At 34.4% G+C, this 22,302-nt stretch overlaps 1 protein-coding gene and 1 long non-coding RNA gene across 3 annotated transcripts in view; one reads left to right on the top strand and one right to left on the bottom strand.

Moving 5' to 3' along the window:
- Positions 1-7,916: 7,916 nt before the first annotated feature.
- Positions 7,917-16,626, top strand: LOC132153220 (uncharacterized). Its single transcript, XR_009436629.1, has 3 exons — positions 7,917-8,067; positions 8,818-8,966; positions 16,509-16,626. It is a non-coding gene; the product is annotated as an uncharacterized LOC132153220 (long non-coding RNA).
- Positions 12,066-22,302, bottom strand: part of LOC132153213 (protein TANC1-like) — a 155,735-nt gene continuing 145,498 nt past the window's right edge. The window contains exons 22-27 of one of the 2 annotated variants that reach the window (XM_059562560.1): positions 22,148-22,280; positions 20,679-20,708; positions 20,356-20,447; positions 16,593-16,739; positions 15,389-15,489; positions 12,066-14,589 (exon numbers count right to left, since the gene is read on the bottom strand). In XM_059562560.1, the coding sequence (XP_059418543.1) occupies positions 13,473-14,589; positions 15,389-15,489; positions 16,593-16,739; positions 20,356-20,447; positions 20,679-20,708; positions 22,148-22,280 (1,620 nt within the window). In that variant the 3' untranslated portion in view covers positions 12,066-13,472. The remainder of the gene's footprint in view (positions 14,590-15,388; positions 15,490-16,592; positions 16,740-20,355; positions 20,448-20,678; positions 20,709-22,147; positions 22,281-22,302) is intronic. The other variant, XM_059562561.1, reaches the window with a different exon arrangement.

Here is a 22,302-nt window from a genome sequence, read left to right on the forward strand (position 1 = left end):
TATTTTTTATTTTATCAGATATGAAAAAAATAATGGGTTTACATAATTCTGAGCTCCTAGAGAACACAACATCCATTATTGGTTAAATTATAAAGCTGCATTTATGTAAATGTGTATGTTTAAAATCACAAACGCAAAAACACAGTCCGTCATGACACATATAATGATTATTATTGCTTAATATCGGTTCTAAATGTTGTATTCTGTGCACACAAGACTAGAGCATCGGTGTAACGATAAAAACCTTCATATTCATCCGGAAGAAGGAGGCGGGAACCGGCGGACAATCAAAAACATTTTAATAACAACAAAATAAACACAAAACAGCGCACCAGCCCCTCACGGACGACTGGTGCGCATAAAATAAAAACCAAACCACAACTAAAAGCCCAGGCCTGGTCCTCTCTCGTCCTTCACTGTCGTCGCTCCAGTTTTATATCCTTCCATCTCCTCCATGGGCCTCGAGACCGGTGGGACGAACAGGTGTAGTTCATCTCCAATCACTCCCCCGGCCTCGCTCCCATGTCCCTCGGCCCCGCCCCACTCGTCACAATCGGTTATGCCTTTTTAATAGTTGTATCTTTTTATGTGTTTTAATATGACACTTTCTGACATTTTTACAACTCAAACCTCAATCAGTCAATTCCGATGCACAAGCATTCATCTACTGTTTGCAGGAGTTTTTACACCATTATTGCTATTGCACATAGATGATGCAACAATAAAACCGATAAAAAAAAATTAATCCAAACCAAGTCTAGAAATCAGAAATGTTTTTTTTTTGGGACTTGGCAACCACATAGTAAACACTTGCATTGTAGCAGCAAATTTTGCACGTGCAAAAAATGCTGTTGCATTAAAGAAATCTAGTTTACATGATAATACAGTGGTTTTTACCTGTTTAAATGACTTTCTGTCATTTATTACAGCTGTATTTCTGTCAATCTGTCTCTTCTTTTCAAATCTACTCTTGCTATAGTCTCCTCATTGGTTCACTCAGTGATTCTTTATTTTGGTGCCCATTTTTATATATTTTTTTATTTTTATTTTTATTTTAAAACATCAACATTTACAAAAAAAAAAACTATTTCAATTTTCAGTTATTATTTTTATTTTATAGTCCCCTATAGTTTTTATATAAATCAATAAATATAATAGAAATATTATAATCAAATAATATTCTTTAAGAATATTTATTGTAAACAAATATGTAAAGCATAACGTTGAAATAATTAGTTATTTCTACTATTTGCTTTTATTAATATTTTGAATTAGTTTTTATTATTATATTATCCCTTTTATTTAAATCTAAAAAAAAAATTTGTTTGCTTTGTTTATATATATATGTTGGGCATAGATAAAAAATTTTTAATCTAGATTAATCTCACTGTAATCTTGGAATTAATCTAGATTAAAATGGCTCATTTGAATTCTGCCGGCCGACGGCATTCAGAATATGTGTGTTACCCAAATAAAATAATGACTAAAAGTAAGTCTTTGAGAAGGGCTTTATCAAGCTAGGTGGTGCATTAGACCAGGGGCTCATCTCCTGTTTCCAAAATGCATCACAAAGTGCATGAGAAAGCTGTAAACTAATTCCACATTGCACAAGGTGCCAGTGTTGAGTACTCGAGATTCGGACTCGGTCTTGGACTCGGTCTCGAGACCGTATTTTAATGGTCTCGGTCTTGTCATGGACTCGTGTGCATTTTGACTCGGTATTGACTCGGACTCGAACATATTAGGAATCGGACTTATGCCTGAGTCCACTCGAGTCCCAATCAAAATATTTCATGATTATTACTGTATGTTAATGTTTCTTTAAATTGATGTATGATTGACACATCCAATGACTGGTGATTTTCTTGTGACGTGAGACCATAGACTGTATAAAAACAGCGTGAGACGTTAGCGTAATGTTAGTGCAGAGGCAGCTGGATTTTTTTTTTAAATGTCTGTTACATCAAGCATTATTCAGTTTACATATAAGAACCACAAAGAGTTCGTATGCAGTAAGACTTTAAAAAAAGAAACATTCTGGGATATGTAAATTCTGTGGTACATCAATCACCGAAGCAAAGGGAACAACTTCCAATTTTCATCGACATGTGGAGCGAAAGATTAAGATTAAGAACTCATAATTTCTTGTATATGCCGACATTTTACGCATCAGCTAATGCTTAGTTCGGCCGCAGCGCAGAAGTCTACTTAATTCCCGGCGTCATCTTAGCTGCTTCCATGTTAGCACGTCACGTTTGATGTGGTCATTTCACAGTAGGCATACACACAGGTGCGAAGTCTAGTTCTCGCCCTCTACAGATTCGGCTAGGCATACATCCGCACTAAAATATCAAGGTGAAAGTCATCATAGCTCACGTAATATAGACCCAACTCCCAACCCAACTTTGAGAATAGATTAACTGAATAGAGTCTGAATGTGTCTGTGTGTGTGTGTGTGTGTGTGTCTGTGTGTGTGTGTGTGTGTGTGTGTCTGTGTGTGTGTGTGTCTGTGTGTGTGTGTGTGTGTGTGTGTGTGTGTGTGTGTGTGTGTGTCTGTCTGTGTGTGTGTGTGTGTGTGTGTGTCTGTCTGTGTATGTGTGTGTGTGTGTGTGTGTGTGTGTGTGTGTGTGGATGGGAGTTTTCAGATGACTCTCTATCTCTATCACTGCACCCATCATTCAAAGTTTAAACTGAGGGAATCAATGATTGAAAATATCCAGCAGCGGGACTGACTGAACTAATATTACATTCAAAATGGATCAGAAGTGAAGCCAGTGTTAGTGTATTCGTCTTATACTCAAAGACTGCATTAAATGTAAAGTCAGACAGTTTTTTCCACGGGCTGAAAAAATTAAAAGTGTAACTTTTTGCGACTTTCTTTCTCAATTCTTTTTGTCTCATAATTCTGATTTTATATATCACAATTTTTATTTATTTATTTCTCGGAAACAAAGTCAGAATTGCAAAATATTTATTTATTTATTTATTTTTTTGGACAAACTGTTTCTGCAACAGAATACAAATTTAAAAAAAGGATGAATTCAGTTGTTTATTTCACAAGTCTGACTCTTTTTTTTCTAGCAATTGCGAGTTTATATCTTACAATCCCGAAAGAAAAAAGGTTCGAATGTTTAGATTAAAAGTTGCAATTACTTTTTTCATGAATTAATTCATTCAACTTTATTTCCAGACTTAATGTACATTACAAAAATCACTAAAACAAACCATACAAAACAGTACACTACACATTAACAGAGACAGATATCCCAATGTTTTCTCATAAGTGACTGATATCGCACTACAGTAAGACTAGGATTTGACAACATCATTATAAAAACATTCTACGAAACATCTAACTGACGAATACATTGTCATTAAAGCCGGAGAGGACTGTACTCTTGGCTTGCTCCACCTTGGGGTTTTCAGCTGAAAGCAACCTGAACTTAATCCACGAAGGAGCAGCATACTGTAATCATTAATGATATGAATTTTATTTTAGTACACACATTTAATAGACTACTGACTGAGAACTTTATTTTCTTTGGTTCTGTATATCATGGCAACACTTTTTTTGGTATTGTACTGCACATCTATTCTCATAATCAGAAAAAATATTTGGCAGCTGTTGAAAACCAACACTACTCAGGGAAAAAGCAACTAGATCATCAGCATACATAAAATGATTGACTATGGTATTGCCAAGTATACATACAATACATTCGTCTTAATACTTAAAGATAAAAACCTAATCGATCTAATTGGATTCTTTCCAGGACCTTTGATAAAACACTAGCTGATGCAGTTGGCCTATAGTTATCCAAACTTTGTCTTTAATAAAGGCAACAAGTTTACCGACAGCATAGACTCTGGCAGCAGCCCATGTCTCATAAAACTAGTGAAGCAAATTGTGAGTAGAACTGCAAGCCTAGGGCTCGCAAATTTTAAATGTTCAGCTCTAATTAGATCTAAACCAGCAGTTTTCCTATCTTTGAGCTGCATTATTGCTTGATGTGCCTCATTTGTTTAACACTCACTCATAAAACAGAGCAGAATAATGTTGTCTCCAGGGCTCTGCTATGTTCTCCGCTCCAGAAACACACTCTATAGGGAACGCTATTGTCACATTGCTCCTATTTGATGATCTTACATCCTTTCTGAAATCATTCACATTTCTGCGAAGCAGATTTTCCACAACTCTCATCACTTGTTCATGTTAACTGATATAATGAACTGCATATTTAGATTTAGCATTAGTTAACTTTTTTCTGGTCCAGAAGTGGTCCTACCAGATGTGTCCCATGCCTTAAATGCTTCCTTTGCTTCATTGTGAAACGCTGACACATGCTTTATCCACCCTGGCTTACTATTATATTTCTTGTCAAGGCATGTAAGATAAGGTCTGCTGGCCTCTTACACTGATCCCACAATATCATCATACATAGCACACAATACTGTGGCATAAGAAATGTCAATTCAAAACACATGATTGCATGACTCCTCATTCAACAGAGGATCTGTTTTCCCATTATATGTTTTAATGTCTTCTTCTGTAGGTTTAGACCAATCTAATTTTACCAAGCCAGCCCTTTTACGCTCATAATTCATCAGACAGACTTTCAGAATCAACAATCATTAAAAATAGTACATGATCAGATATAGATGCCCCTTATAGAATTGTTATTGACAGTATAGTAGCATGAGCCTCAGCTGTACTAATACAATGATCAGGCATCTCTTATAGTACATCATATGGTGGTTGAGGAGAGATCCCATTATATGATTTTAAAGAGATTTGAATGAATACACAATAAAGTGCTACATAAATGCTTCATTGATTCATTCATTCATTCATTCAAATGTTTTCATTCACTCAAACCTTGATACATTAATTTGCTTATTCAAACATGCATTCATTCATTCAAATATTGATACATTCATACATTCACACATTAATTAATTCATTAATTCAAACATTAATTCATTCATACATACACACCTACATACATTCATTAATTCATTCAAATAATGATACATTCATTGAAGCATTCAAACATTCATTCATTCATTCATTCATTCATGCATTCATTCATTCAAACATACATTCATTAATTCATTCAAATAATGATACATTCATTGAAGCATTCAAACATTCATTCATTCATTCATTCATTCATGCATTCATTCATTCAAACATACATTCATTAATTCATTCAAATAATGATACATTCATTGAAGCATTCAAACATTCATTCATTCATTCATTCATTCATGCATTCATTCATTCAAACATTCATTCATACATACATTCAAACATGCATTCATTCATTCATTCATTCATGCATTCATTCATTCAGACATTCATTCATTAATTCATTCATTCAAACATTCATTCAAACATGCATTAATTCATTCACACATCCATATGTTCATTCATACATACATTCAAACATGCATTCATTCATTCATCCATTCATTAATACACACGTACATACATTCATTAATTCAAATATTGACACATTCATACATTAATTCAAGCATTCAAACATTCATTAATTCATTCACACATCCATATGTTCATTCATGCATACATTCAAACATGCATTCATTCATTTATTCATTCATTCATGCATTCATTTATTCAGACATTCATTCATTCATTCATTCATTCATTCATTCAAACATTCATTCAAACATGCATTAATTCATTCACACATCCATATGTTCATTCATACATACATTCAAACATGCATTCATTCATTCATTTATTCATTCATTCATGCATTCATTTATTCAGACATTCATTCATTCATTCATTCATTCAAACATTCATTCAAACATGCATTAATTCATTCACACATCCATACGTTCATTCATACATACATTCAAACATGCATTCATTCATTCATCCATTCATTAATACACACGTACATACATACATTCATTAATTCAAATATTGACACATTCATACATTAATTCAAGCATTCAAACATTCATTAATACACATATTCATTCATTTATTCAAACATTAATTAATACATTCACACATTCATTCATTCAAAAATGTTAAGATTTATCAGTAAGATCTGCATTTATATCCCCAGCCACAAAATCACTTGCAAAATGATTTTCATTAATAAAAGAGCTAATAAAAGCAAGTCTATTAAAATATTCATTGTCATTTTCATATGGTGTGCAAAAATGTAGGATAATTAACTCTTTATTTGAACAACTTGTCTGTACTGTGAAACACCAGTCAACTTCAACCGTAATGATATTAATCAGTCCAATGTTTTCTGTCACAGGGTAACACCTCCTCCTAATATCCTTCCTCTCACTACACCCATTGTAAAATCAGTTGTGCATGTGCCAGCCCCAAGAAAACTGTTAAAAAGTTAAAAGTTAAATTTCCCTCAAGTTTAGATAAAAAAAATGTTATTGCAAACTCAAGATATCACAATTTTGTATTGAATTATCATGCAGCTGTTGACCCTCAATGCTCTCACTTTGCATGGCTTATAGCTCCAGACTGTACTTCTCTGCCACATTTTTACACTCACTTTAAATGAACTGTATCTGTTGTTTGTAGTGTCAGTGTGTTGGCAATTCACATCACGCCAAGCTTTTCTTTTTCTTTAAGATAGTTGGACAATGTTTCCATAATCCTCAGCAGCAGGCGTCAGTGTGGGCTTTGTCTGTCTGTCGCTGTGGCCTGCTGGGAGTCTTCATGCACACTTTTGTTTTACGCTCACATGCAGATACAGTAAGCAGCAGTCAATCACAGGGGTTGCTGGGATATTGTGTCTCACAGTCTTGCAGGAAACTGCAGGAAATCTGTTTGTGTGTGTGTGTGTGTGTGTGTGTGTGTGTGTGGAGGTAGAATATGCACAATGTTAATTTTCTGACTGGAGTTATCAGTGATTTCAGCTCACTTGTGTTTCAGACTTCTTTATATTGCCTGTCTGGGTGATTGACTTCATTTAGTTGATCTAAAGTGAATTCTGAACTCAAGTAAGTTTATGTGTCCATGGCTACATATATAGCACCAGTGTTTATTTGATGTACTAAAATAATTCAAACTGAAACTCAAATAAAACTGTATAAATATATTTAATATAAAATTAAGTTTATAAAAATGACTAACAAAACGACTAAATCTTTACCTAAATGAATAAAACAACAACTAATAATAAATAATAAGCTTAAAAATATGTGCCAGCCCAGAACTGAAAATGTGTATTATGACAAGTGTTTAGTGTTGTATGAGAGTTTAGCGATTTAAATGTGTATACTCTATACACTACAGCATAACAATGACAAAAATACAAAGATAAAAATTATAGTAAAATAATAAATCAATATAAATAAAAAATATTTCTCTTATATATATATATATATATATATATATATATATATATATATATATATATATATATATATAAACACACATCTTAAGCATTTTATTTACATGATTTAAAATATTAAAAAGTTATTAAAATACTCCACTTTAAAATTGTTTTTAATTAATGTATTTTTTCAATTCAAATTGCATTACTTGTAAACATCTCTCTCTGCTCAGTCTGCTGCTGTCCTCTGCTGTGTGCAGTTCTCATTTGATGGACAGCTGCTCGTCTCTGGATAAGCCCCGCCCACTCGTCACATCTTTGCTGCTACTAGCTTACTTTACAGAATAGAATAGAATGAATAATTAATGCATTTGTCGTAGTATTTGTTTTTTTATATATATATTTTTCTATTTAGCTTTATTTTGATTTATTTGGGCACTTCAACATAAACTTGTTTAAATTAGTTGACTAGGCAAAATGTATCTATTTCTATTATTTTTTGTATTTTTTTTTTTTTTTTTTGATTTTTTAATTTAACGTTTCTTTTACTTTTTTTTTTTTTGCACAGTTTGTCCAGCAGGTGGATCTGTGGTGTCAGATTCTGATCTCAGTGTATGATACAGCAGTACATAAAAAAATAAATAATAAATCCATAACCTGCTGGATTTGAACAGATTTAAAGAACAACTGTATGTCTGGGCTCAGATGCTAGTTATATGACACAGTGAGTGATTGACAACTTTATTTTGAGGTTTTGAGGTTATTGCATTGCAAAATGCATCTATTGATGACACTAAAGAAGAAATGCGACTTGGACAGTTCTTGGACTTTCTTTATTTACCCTGGGTATAGAGCATTTTAAATGAGCGATCATGCATATTCATTAACCACCAGTGCATTGATATATGTGCATAATATCCCTGCAAAGGTTTGGGAAAGAAACAAGAGTTCAATTAATGGAAGAGTTATGATTAATGGATGATTGTGATTAAGCTTTGGAAAACCATGTGATTTAGAGATCCAACATTTATGCTTTGCCAAACTGCAATTAAGATTTGTATTTAAATCATTCAGTATCAACTGTATGGGGTGATTATAGATGACATATGTGCTGACCGGTTTATAAATAAAAAATCTATCTGTCACACCACATAATCACTGAAATTAACTAGTGAAAAGAAACGGCTTGTTAAACGTCTAAGCAAGACACAGTTGCTGTTTCTGAAAGAACAAATCAGTGAACCATTTTTGAACGAACTGGCTGAATGAATGATTCAGTGACTCACATAGACAGTCTTTTGATTCATTCTTAAATATATTTGTGTTTTTGAACAAATTGTTTGAGTGAACTATTCAGAGATTCTTTCAGTAGAGTGACTCTTAGCAGGAAGCAACACGTTGTTTGGAATATGATGAGATGTTCGGCATTGAGGATGATGATAATAAAGCTCTTCCTGTTTGTGTGTGCGGACAGGAAGGAAGTCCCTGGGTTACTCCAGATCACTGCTCAGCGATTGGTCAGAGGAGGATGTGAGCGAGTGGCTCTGTGATGAAGGATTTGAAGCTCTGATGGACACGTTATCATCTTAAACACAGAGACACTGAGCACTGAATCAAACACTGGTGAGGAAACACTGACAAACCTGTTTCAGACGATGTCCTTCATGCTCTATTAGGAGTCCTAGAAATTTATTTTACTATTATTATTATTACTAAATAAATTTACCATGCAGCATACTTATAACCTTTCAGAACACCTTTCAGAAACCATGTTCAAATTATACTTTCACTCCTGATGAAAAGTGTCATGGATACTTAAATATGATTATCTTTGAGCGAGGGACCCCCATTCTAAAATGTAAAATTTATATATAAAAAAATAATAAAATAATATTATGAACATTCGTATTATTTAGAAAATATGTAATTTCTGCCACATATTAAATTGTTTAATCTATTCTCTAAATAGTATTGCACTGTTAAGATGTATTATGTAGATGTCATTTTTATTATTTACACAAATGTTTTTATTATTTGTTTATATAAAAATGTATGCAATTAATTTATATTTTCATTATTTATTTACAAATTTTATTAAATAATGTTATTTCATATTTATTTATAAAATTTTATTTATTTAATAATTGACAGTTTGTCTTTAAATTAAATAGTTAAAATCAAATAATTTAAAATATAAATGTAAAATGCATATATATATATATATATATATATATATATATATATATATATATATATATATATATATATATATATTTATTTATATATATATTTATTTATTAATTAATTTATATATTCATCAAATAATCCTCAGAAAATTATCACAGTTTCCAGAAAAAATATTAAGCAGCAAAAACTATTTCCAACATTGATAATAAATCAGCACACGTGAGACAAGACTGGAGTAATCATGCTAAAAATTCAGCTCACAGATCACAGAAATAAATTATATTTTAAAGTATGTTAAAATAGAAAACCATTATTTTAAATTACAATAATATTCTGTATTTTTGTATCAAATAAATGCAGCCTTAATGAGAAGAGACTTAAAACAAACAAACAAAACACACTGCATATCTTACAGATCCCAACCTTTTTAAATGCATTGTGTGTGTTATATATACATTATAATTAAAAATAATATTGAATTCACTTATTACCATTAAATTGAATGCATCAAATTGCCTGAAACAGCCTTTGGATGATCCTGACTGTCTGTAGGGAGTTGATTGGTTGGCTGATTATTTCGATTAGTTGAGTTTAACACCTGTGGGTGATGCAGCCTGCGGGTCGAGCCAATCAGATGCTTTTGTCAGTCTGGTGGTGTCTAGTCCTCAAGAGGAACTGGAGCTCTTCATGAATGCATCCCAGGCAGTGTCTGATTAAAAAAAGGATTCTCACATCTCTCTCCGGCTCCAGTCTCTCTCTTCCAACATCCATCATGCGTGAAGTCCAGCTAGCTCCATAATAAAATGAATCTTCATGCTGTATTTGCTAAAAAAGAAGCCTATAACAGTATCTGGATATTAAAATAGCACTGTCACCTGCTTCAAAGTTATGAAAATTAAAGGAATAGTTCACTTAAAAATGAAAATTCTGTCATGGATTTAACCTTATGTTGTTCTGGGGCCAGTTGCATAAACATCCTCTATGTTAAAGGGCTCATATGATGCGATTAAAATTTTCCCTTTCTCTTTGGAGTGTTAAAAGCTCTTGGTGCATGAAGAAGATGTGTAAAGTTGCAAAGACTGAAGTCTCAAATCCAAAGAGATATTCTTTATCAAAGTCAGGACTCTGCCACGCCCCCTAAAACACCTCGTTTAAACACGCCCCCACATGTCTACATCACTGTGTGGGATGATTTGTGCAATGCTGGCCAAATGTTCACGTAAAGAAAGGCGGAGTGGTTTCAGTAACCAGTTAGTGTTGAAGCAGTCGTGTCAGGGAGACGCTGTGTGTATCTAGGAGAAAGCAGAAGCACTTTATTTAGCCTTCTGAAAGTAGATGCATTTAGGAATCTTTAAGATTACTTTACAACAGAACAGCAACGCATTGTATGGACGACTGTTTCATGAACCAAGAGAGGAGGTTATTCTGACTTTACTATGACAATGTACTTCTGAATCAGCTACTGTAAGTATGTTTTGTTATTAGTTTAAGTATTTGCTATTGACTGTTCAAATCCGGAGTTTTGCTTCAGTGTGTGTGTGTGTGTGTGTGTGTTTGACAGAGAGAGACGGTCACACAGTGGAGTCATCTGTATTAACCGTCCGTGGCTTGTGTTCTGCAAACACACGCGAGCTTCATCACTGTCTGTCACACGACTCTGTTCCTCTTTCAGCTTGAACTAATGTTCAAACTAAGGACATTATTAACTGTCTTTACATTTGTTTTGAAAGATGGAACATGCGATTGTGGAAAGGGGCGTTACATTTCCGACGAGTGCTTGCAGTGATATACAGTCCACATTTAACATCGCATTTTATTTCTCAAACAATATTAACGTCATAAACTGAACTTTCCATGTGTGCTGAAAAACTTTTATTTTTTTTTACAAGCTAATCAAAATCTAAATAATAAAACTATATTGCTAAAGATAAACATGTAAGCTTTAAAAAAAGCAGCTTTAAAATCATAAAGTTAGCTGATAAGAAACAAACTGAGACAGTGTAGATAGTGTATTATGTATTTTATTCATGAGTGTTTGAGAACAGATACGGTTTAATTTTTGCGATGCGATGTTAAATGTGGACTGTATAACATATTTGATTTTGGAAGTTTTATTTTCTTTTTATTTCCTGAAATGAAAAATGTATTTTAAATACAGAATGCAGAAGAGATCCCAAGCTATGAGACATAAAAAGATTTTTCCAATTGCTATTTATAAAAAATAAAACCAACTCCATAAAATGTAATATTAAATGTAATAAGCATGTCCAGATCTTTCTCATCCTTTATTAAAGGATGTTCTCCAGATCATGACAGTTTATCTTAATTATTGTGTCCAAATTACAATCTAACACTTAACAGTGATTAATAATAATGAAGAAATACTTTTTTTCCTGTGGGATTTTTTTATTTCCCATAAACGGATCATGGCAGAAATGTATTTTAATACAGAATGCATTAACAGATCACAACTCTGAAGGCACCAATTGCAGAAAAAAATTATATATATATATATATATATATATATATATATACATACACAGTTCAAATATAACATCTGCCCATATCAAACTTGATTTTTCATATTTTTTCTCCACTTCCTTCACATAAACTTTAGCAGGCGCTCGTATCAAGATGCCTTCAATAGTTTCACAAAACAATTCTGTGTCATATTTCTTTTAAAAGTAGCTGTGCAAAAATAACTATATAAAATATATTGCTTTGACAGATACCAAGCAGGAAACGCTGTGAATAAATTAATCTAGACATGAATAACAAGCAGGAAAGAACAGACTTCACATGTAATGTACAAACATACAAACAGACCAGCTACAAGTTTAACATCCGCAAACATGACATAAACCAAAAATGCATGAAATACTTTTTTTTAATAAATGGTCAAATACGCCATCTTCACACACAAGGTGGAAAATACAGATTGCAATAATATTTACAGTCCATAGTGGAGGGTCTGATCTGGCAACATTAACCCTTTATGCAGAGGATCAGTTCTCAATGGGATCCTCAGATTCAGTGTGACGCAGTGATCAAGCCCCGCTTCAGGTGTTTACGATCTGTTATGGTCTTCAGAAGGGCTTAAAAATCTATAATAATAATCCTGAAATATTCCATGTTCACAGGGCTTAAAGAAAACACGAGTAGAAGCAGATCCATAATCAGTTTTAACAAACAATTTACAGAAGTCTGAACTTCAGAATATACATTTCATATATTTCTGAGTGAATATTGTGTTTATAAATGCTCTAAATCTTTATATATATATATATATACTATTACTTTGAGATCTGTCAAATCTTTTGATCTAATGGCTTTGAATTTTGTAGACAAATGTAATTTGTCCCTACATATGAATTTCTTTATAAAACTTAATTTTAATGAAAATGGATGAGTTGAAACTATTATTCTACAACATGGAAAATAGAGATTAAATGTGTCCAAACGTTTTTGACGCTGTATTTTGTCTCATGAACTTTTTGATTGATTGTGTTGTGTATTGTTTTTATATCTATGCTTTACCATATTCATACAACTAACTTTCAAAAGTTTGGAGTGCCAAGGATTTTTTTATTATTTTTGAAAGAAGTCTCTCCAAAGCTGCATTTATTTGATCAAAAATACAGTCAGGATTGTGAAATATTATTACAATTTAAAAACAACTGTTTTCTGTGTGAATCTCTGTTTAACTGTAATTTATTTCTGTGATCAAATCTGTATTTTCAGCATCATTCCTCCAGTCTTCAGTGTCACATGATCTTCAGAAATCATGAAAATATGCTGATTTACTTCTCAAGAAACATTTCTGATTATTATCAATATTGAAATCAAAGGACGTGTGTATGTGTGTACGTGTATATATATATACACAAGGGCTGGAATCGTCCTCAGATCGGATCCCTTCTAGGGTCGCTGCATATAAACATCCTAAACATTGGACTCTATAAAGGATCTCTTTGGTTTGATTGCCGCTACATGACTGGAGTGGTTTTCTCGAGTTAAGCCGGGCTGTTTGCTCACACTGTCCATGTATGAATGTGTCGTGGCCAGAACCGGTTTGCTTTCTTTATGGCAGAACTCTTTAGCATGCAGACTCCCGTTGTGCAGGGCAGGACCCTTGAGCGGCTCGTAATAAGCTCCGGACGGTTTGCCGTACACGATCTCACCCGTCAGACCCGCAGAAGTCACAAGTCTTTCAGTGGAGTGACTCTGCCAGCCTCGAGACCCCACCGGCTGCTGCTGCTGCTGAAATCGAGCCGTCTTGTGCATGATTCCCATGAACGGACGGGGTTTGTACTCCACAGAGCCGGTCTGGCTGATCTTAGGCTTGTCCGATGTGGTTCTGGGGCGCACATCCGGGCCTTGCGCTTTCCCGCTGTCTGATAAACTGCTGCTGGACGCCAGGCTGCTGGTGGAGCTGGAGACCCTCATGCTGGGGTCTTTTCTCAGCTCTTGATTTGGAGCTCCAGAAGTCGTGGAAAGAGTCCCTTCTACAGTCCCTTCTAGAGACTGAGTTTTCGAGGAGTGCACTTGGATGTCTGTGTGGTTGTTTGCAGGCAGTAAAGGGCTGATGTCGATTCCTGGTCCGGCCTTTAGCACGCTGGATATGTGTCGGCTGGGAATGGGGCTGGACGGAACATACTGTGATTGGTTTTTTGTGTGTGTTGGTCGTGTGGATCCTGCTTGTAAGGAGCCCAGATGCTGGTTGGTTTTGACGATCTGTGCCTGTTTGCTGGGCTGCAGTACGAGGCTCTTCTGGTGGTGGTGTCTTTGAGGCGGTGAAACCGAGCGGCCGTTTGAAGTCCGGTTTAGCGAGTAGATGTTTTGAGACCAGGCTTCAGAGTCCTCATCCTCCTCTTCCTCATCATCGATGCGCTCCGTCCTGTCGTCCTGCTCTGGATCGGTGTGCTCTGGGCTGCTCAGATGTTTGCTCTGCATCTGTTTGCACTCGTCCTCGACGCGCGCCAGCAGTCGACAGATCTCGCGGTTGTTGGGACAGATCTTCGTGGCCTCGTGCAGGTCATCTAACGCTGCGCTAAACTGTCTGAGAGTACAGCGTTCACAAAGAGATAGAGAGAAAATCACAAGAATAACTGAGACTGGAAACACTAACAATTGTGACAGGAAAAAGAACCACCATTCAAATAAAAACTCTACGGACATGTTTTCGAGTTTTGTCAAATTATTCTATACTTATTTCTCTATCATTATTTAGCAACTAGCAAAGAAATTATACAACATTTAGCATTATATTTCACCCTCTCGCTCCAGCCAGGGTCTTGTATTTGCTGAATTACATTATTAAAAAAAAAAAAATTTTGTTTAAATTTAATAATATTGTTATTTGTATAGATGCATTGGTATTTTATAATTATAATCAACATTCCCCTTGCTTGGATCTTTTATTAAATAAATTATATTTTTAATAATTATTAAATATATATATATATATATATATATATATATATATATATATATATATATATATGATTAGAAATATAAGTCATTTAATTAAAATTATAACTTTATATTTTTTATGATATATATACATAAGAGATTACAAATACAATTAATTTGTATAATTTAATTTAAATTAAAATATAATTGTAATCAACCAAATTAAATGGGTGAATGATGTTTCAATATTTTTTTTATAACTTTTTATAGATTATAATTTTTTGATTTGTTATAATCAACATTTAGCATTCAGTTTGATATTTAATGCAATTCTGACTTGACCAGAACAGACTCTGTATGTAAAGTGCACTAGTGATGCCTTATAATGCTGCCTAAGTAAGCGGCTCACTAGGTTTGGAGCAGATGAAGGTGCATCCTGGTCTCACCTGCTGCTGCGTTTGGCTCTGGCTCGAGCGTAGTACGCCTCGTACGATTTGGGTTTGAGCTCCAAAGCCTTGGTTGCGAACTCCTCCGCCAATCCAAAGTCCTGTCAGAGAGAGTGAGGTGAACATCACAGAAGCAATCATCCACTCAGACAGAGCTGCTCGGCTGAATAGCTGTAGATTGGTCCATGTAATTAATGAACTCTTCAGCTCTTGTTCAGTCAAAGGTGATAAAGACTGGAAACTGGCTCTGGATTGTGTCGGGAGACCTTTTGGAGCCGGGCTATTACTTCTGAAAAGACCTTCAAATCAATTCAAGCCCTTGGAGTAATCTGCATCTTTCTCTTCTTGCCGTGTTTGACATTTTGAGCAGAGGAAAAACCACAATCTGATTGATCCAGATCAGCAGAACCAGCTCTAGACCCTCGCTAAAATCACATTTAAATATTACAGAACATATATTATGAATTGACAATTAGGGATATCAAGTATTTATAATCTTGATCATGATTTAAATAGGGATAAATAAAAACTTAGCATCAATGATAACAAATTAAATAAAATTTGTGTGCAAATTTGTTAATAAAATAATGTGATTAATGTAAAATGTATTAAAAGAGAAAAATGATGTGTGCAGTACTGTTGACTAAAATGAAAATAAATCAGGAATAAAATTATATTTATTATATAATTAGATTATAATATACACAGAAAACCCAGAGAAACTTAAATTTGTCAATAGCTAAGTATGGATTTGAGTAAAATATTAATATTTGTTTTATTCTGAAAAGGTATGATAACATATATTTAAAAATTTCTAATAAAAATATTAGTCATTTTTTTAATTATTGTTTTGCAGAAATTAAAATAAATGTTTCCATTTGTTGAGATTGAAAAAACAGTGTTATTCCACCAAATATTGATTAGTTAAATCATTGGTAAAAAACTGAAAACGTAAAACTAAAAGCTAATTTAGAATATGAATAAATTGCGTATAAATAATTCTAAAACAATAATGCCAGTCTGTTGTATTTTAAAACTATGGTGTGGATTGTAAAACCTTTTTTGGATATCAACCAGTATTAATAGATGAATTCAAAATCTGACCATTATGTGTGTCCAGCTCCTGATGGATTTCTATGTCACAGAAAGCTATCTAAATCAGCTGACTGTACAGAAGAGGCAAAAGTGAAGGAGAGCACATTACGTTGGTTTTCCGGCGGCAGCGGGAGAGATTGAGGTACAACGACACACGCAGCTCCTTAAAGGCAATGAGTTCATCAGCGAATCCCTCTCTGGGAAACTTCCTGAGTGCGTACTGATAGCGCTGAGCCGCTTCCTTCATCTTCCCCCTCTGAGAGAATCACACACACAAGTCACTCAGTAGTGATACCAGGACAGTCAGGCACAAGAACAGTTAAATGTTTCCCACGTATGCAATTAAAATAATGTAATATCCTTATATTTATTTGTTACCACTCCATCCTACTACATCCCTTACTCAATTCTATTCCATTATCATCTACAGCACAATCGTTTATATAACTTATTTATTTGCAATTTATATTTTGGTCTGTGTTGTCTTCTTGTTGCATACTTGGCATTAAAGCTCTTTCTGATTCTGATTCCGTTCCTCGCTGGATTCAAGCTCAGTGCTTTGATTAGGCGTTTGGAGATAATCATTCCCATTATTATTTTAATAAGTGTTCAGACATTAATACCACGTATCAAATCTCCGGAATTCTTGATTATTATCAGTCAGACTCAACATTGATCTCTCACTCTCTCTATATATTTGGGGGAATTTGGGGGATTTGTGGTGGGCTGTTATCGTTGTTAACGTGAGACTCTTATTGGGCGATAAAAAAAATATCGCCGTTAATCTATTCTCAAAGTTGGGTTGGGAGCTGGGTCTATGCTACGCGAGCTATGATGACTTTCACCTATGTCAAGAGCGCAATATTGTAGCGCGAAAGTACATTAATATAATGCGCGAGCGCTAATCTCTCTGGGCTCTCAGATGCACGTTGCTCTTGTAAGAATTTTCTCTGGGCTTGCTCAGAGAGTATGCCTGCACTTAAAATGTGTTCATACACGCTTACTTTAAGCGAAGAGGAGAGATTCGCGATTGCACTGAACACGTTTTAAGTGCAGGCATACTCTCTGAGCGAGCCCAGAGAAAATTCTTACAAGAGCAACGTGTATCTGAGAGTGCGCGCCCAGTTCCCGCGCTCGAGGAGAGAGATTCGCACCCGGCACATTATATTCCGCCCGCGAGCACATTATATTAATGTACTTTCGTGCTACAATAATGCGCTCCCGACATTTGATAACGCCATATTTTGGAAACAGGAGATGAACCCCTGGTCTAATGCACCACCTGTCTTGAGAAACCCGTTCTCAAAGACTTAACGTTACTTTTAGTCATTATTTTATTTGGGTAACGCACATATTCTGAATGCCTTCGGCAGAATTCAAATGAGCCATTTTAATCTAGATTAAAAAAATTTATCTATGCCCACCACTAATATATATACATACACACACACACACATACAGGTGCTGGTCATATAATTAGAATATCATCAAAAAGTTTATTTCATGAATTCCATTCAAAAAGTTAAACTTGTATATTATATTCATCATAACACACAGACTGATATATTTCAAATGTTTATTTCTTTTAATTTTGATGATTATAACTGACAACTAAGGAAATCCCAAATTCAGAATCTCAGAAAATTAGAATATTGTGAAAAGGTTCAATATTGAAGACACCTGGTACCACACACTAATCAGCTAATTAACTCAAAACACCTGCAAAGCCTTTAAATGGTCTCTCAGTCTAGTTCTGTAGGCCACACAATCATGGGGAAGACTGCTCAATTGACAGTTGTCCAAAAGACGACCATTGACACCTTGCACAAGGGCAAGACACAAAAGGTCATTGCAAAAGAGGCTGGCTGTTCACAGAACTCTGTGTCCAAGCACATTAATAGAGAGACGAAGGGAAGGAAAATATGTGGTAATAATTTTTTTTACAAGCAATAGGGATAACCGCACCCTGGAGAGGATTGTGAAACAAAACCCATTCAAAAATGTGGGGGAGATTCACAAAGAGTGGACTGCAGCTGGAGTCAGTGCTTCAAGAATCACTACACACAGACGTATGCAAGACATGGGTTTCAGCTGTCGCATTCCTTGTGTCAAGCCTCTCTTGAACAACAGACAGTGTCAGAAGCGTCTCGCTTCTAAAAGGACTGGACTGCTGCTGAGTCGTCCAAAGTTATGTTCTCTGATTAAAGTAAATTTAGCATTTCCTTTGGAAATCAGGGTTCCCAGAGTCTGGAGGAGGAGAGGAGAGGCACACAATCCACGTTGCTTGAGGTCCAGTGTAAAGTTTCCACAGTCAGTGATGGTTTGGGGTGCCATGTCATCTGCTGGTGTTGGTCCACTGTGTTTTCTGAGGTCCAAGGTCAATGCAGCCGTATACCAGGAAGTTTTAGAGCACTTCATGCTTCCTGCTGCTGCCCAACTTTATGGAGATGCAGATTTCATTTTCCAACAGGACTTGGCACCTGCACACAGTGCCAAAGCTACCAGTACCTGGTTTAAGGACCATGGTATCCCTGTTCTTAATTGGCCAGCAAACTCCCCTGACCTTAACCCCATAGAAAATCTATGGTGTATAAGAGGAAGATGCGATATGCCAGACCCAAGAGTGCAGAAGAGCTGAAGGCCACTATCAGAGCAACCTGGGCTCTCATAACACCTGAGCAGTGCCACAGACTGATCGACTCCATGCCACGCCGCATTGCTGCAGTAATTCAGACAAAAGGAGCCCCAACTAAGTATTGAGTGCTGTATATGCTCATACTTTTCATGTTCATATTTTTCATTTGGCCAAGATTTCTAAAAACCCTTTCTTTGTATTGGTCTTAAGTAATATTCAAATTTTCTGAGAAAATGATTTTGGGATCTTCCTTAGTTGTCAGGTATAATCATCAAAATAAAAAGAAATAAACATTTGAAATATATCAGTCTGTGTGTAATGAATGAATATAATATACAAGTTTCACTTTTTGAATGGAATTAGTGAAATAAAACTTTTTGATGATTTTCTAAATTATATGACCAGCACCTGTATATACACAATTTATTTATTAATTTAATTTTTATAATAAACATTTATTTTGCTTCATCCACCCTCTTGTATTATGTAAAGAAAAGTTCAATAATTAAATATACTAAAAATGCATATTACATTTATTTATTAAAATGTTTTAATTGTAATCAACATATCCACCCTACCCTCTTGTTTTGAATAAATTATATTAGTAATTATTTATATTTATATATTATTTAGCATTGAATATGTTATATTGATAAGGTATATAATAATTATATATTATCTTATAAATAATAAATTACATGATCCTGTATTTAACATTTTATTTATATATTTAAAGTTCAAGAATTAAAATTTTATCTCTCTCACTCTCTCTATATATTTAATTGAGTGGATGGACTGAGAGAAATATTGAATGTTGGTTATAATTAAAAATGAACATATAATTATATAATTATTATATATTACCTTGTATTGAATAGATAATATTTATATATGTATAGTAATACATTTTAATTAAATTAAAGTTATATGTATAATAAAATAATTAGAATATTAGAAGATGCATATATATAATTTTTAATGATTATATATATATATATATATATATATATATATATATATATATATATATATATATATATATATTATTGAATTAATACGGACATTTTATTATGAAATATTAATAATATTTCATGTTAATCATTCCCATGTTTATTTGAATAGGAATCCAGTGATTAATATCACATATCAAAACTTCCCTGGAATATTCTTAAAGAATCTCAACCTTGAGGTGTTAAGTGTCTTCATGTAATTACTCTGAACTTGAGTCTGTTCTGACCTTATACAGCAGGTTGCCTTCCTCCATCAGCTTCTGCAGGAGGATGATGAGGATGTCGGGTTTGGAGGTCGCCATCGCCCAGGCTGCGTTACCTTGAGAGAGAGAGAGGGAGGGAGAGAGAGAGAGAGAGAGAGAGAGAGAGAGAGAGAGAGAGAGAGAGAGAGAGAGAGAGAGAGAGAGAGAGAGAGATAGAGAGAGACAGGGAGAGAAAGAGAGAGCGAGAGACAGGGAGAGAGAGAGGTTGAGCGTTACAAATGATCCTCAAGACACAGCTGAGCAGAAATATTGAATTGGCGTAAAACAGAGTTACCTAAAGAGTGTACCTGTTCGATCATAAGGTGATGTTCTGTAGCCTGATGAGGGTTTTAGTGAAAGCAGTTCAAGAGAGAAGAATGAGAAACAGAGCAGAAAGAGACATGCAGAGAGAAAACAGAGCATCACACATCCACAGCAGACACACATCAGCCTTCAGACCTCACGTGTTTCACTCGGCTTGCTTCCACTGAAGAAAAGAAAGCTCTGGACCCAAAAACTGGCTCATTTTTAATACATTTTCATCTTTTCATTCACTCCTGAGCCTTAGATTGGGAACCCCTGTTTAATATTAATGAGACCTTTGTAACACTGAGGTGTTTGGTAAAATTAAAATAATTAAAAAAAATTAAATCAAATGTAAACTATATGTAAGACATTTGTTTGTTGTTGTTTATCTGCATGTTATTTTTGCATCATTAGAATATATATATATATTTTTTAATATTCTGAATCAATATTTATTTTTGTCATTTGTGATTTTTATTTTTTTAAATTCTTTAAATTTTTATTTCAACTATTTTAAGACAAGAAGTTAAACTATTTCAAAGAGGTTCCGCAGGCAAAAAAGTCTGAAAATCATTGATGTAAATAAATAAATAAATAAATATTATTTATTTATTTATTTTTTGCTATGCTGGAAACTACTTCAGCCACTTCATTTTCATTTATATTTTGATTACTATGATTAGTTGGTTATGCATTTTATTTGATATATGTGAAGTGTAGTTTCTGTGTCATCAGTAAGACTGAAATGAAATTACAAAGTAATGACTTTTTAAACACAAATCACCTTTATAATGTCTGTGCGCATCATCAAGGCCAACTTTGGATATCAAGAATTTCTGAAAATGAGTATGATTCATAAAGATCATGACACTATGGCACTTTGTGTGCAGATGATGAGTTTAATCAGCTCAAGTCAGTGGAAACACACACACACACTGTTTTTTTATGGTTTACAGGGACTCTCTATAGGTGTGTTGGTTTTTATACTGTACAAACTGTATTTTCTATCCACCTACACAAATCCTACCCCTAAAACTTTACCTCACATGAAACTTTGTGCATTTTTAGCTTTAAAAAACACGCTTTAGTATGTTTTTTAAGCTTTGAATTATGGGGACACAGGAAGTGTCCTCTTAAACCACCTTCACATTGTAATACCTATGTCATTATACAAGTGTCCTCATAAAACACATAAATATGCACACACACACACACACACACACACACAAGCAGGAGGGTCTATAATGTAAGAGCTTCAGGAGAAAAGAACCGATTGGCTAATGGTCTATTTTCAGTGAATCAATTCAGAAACATTTTGAAACTACAATAACTATTCAGTCCACATGTAGTCTACTCAGACTGAAAACCCCATCGTACTTGACATCTCACAGCAAACACATGAAGATTTATAATATGAAAAGGCATGGTTTTCATCCACAGGATCCAGTGGAAGCGCAGATGCTGGTCTCACCTAGTTTGGCTCCTTTCTTCAGTAAGGTCAGCACCACTGAGGTGTTTCTGCAGCCGATGGCACGATCCAGCGGCCTCATGCCACTGTAGTCCACATGTTCAATCACAGCCCCTTTCTCAACCAGATGATGAACCTGCAAACACACACCTCAACTC

The sequence above is a fragment of the Carassius carassius genome, chromosome 11 (genome assembly GCF_963082965.1).
Source record: "Carassius carassius chromosome 11, fCarCar2.1, whole genome shotgun sequence".
Lineage (NCBI taxonomy): Eukaryota > Metazoa > Chordata > Actinopteri > Cypriniformes > Cyprinidae > Carassius > Carassius carassius.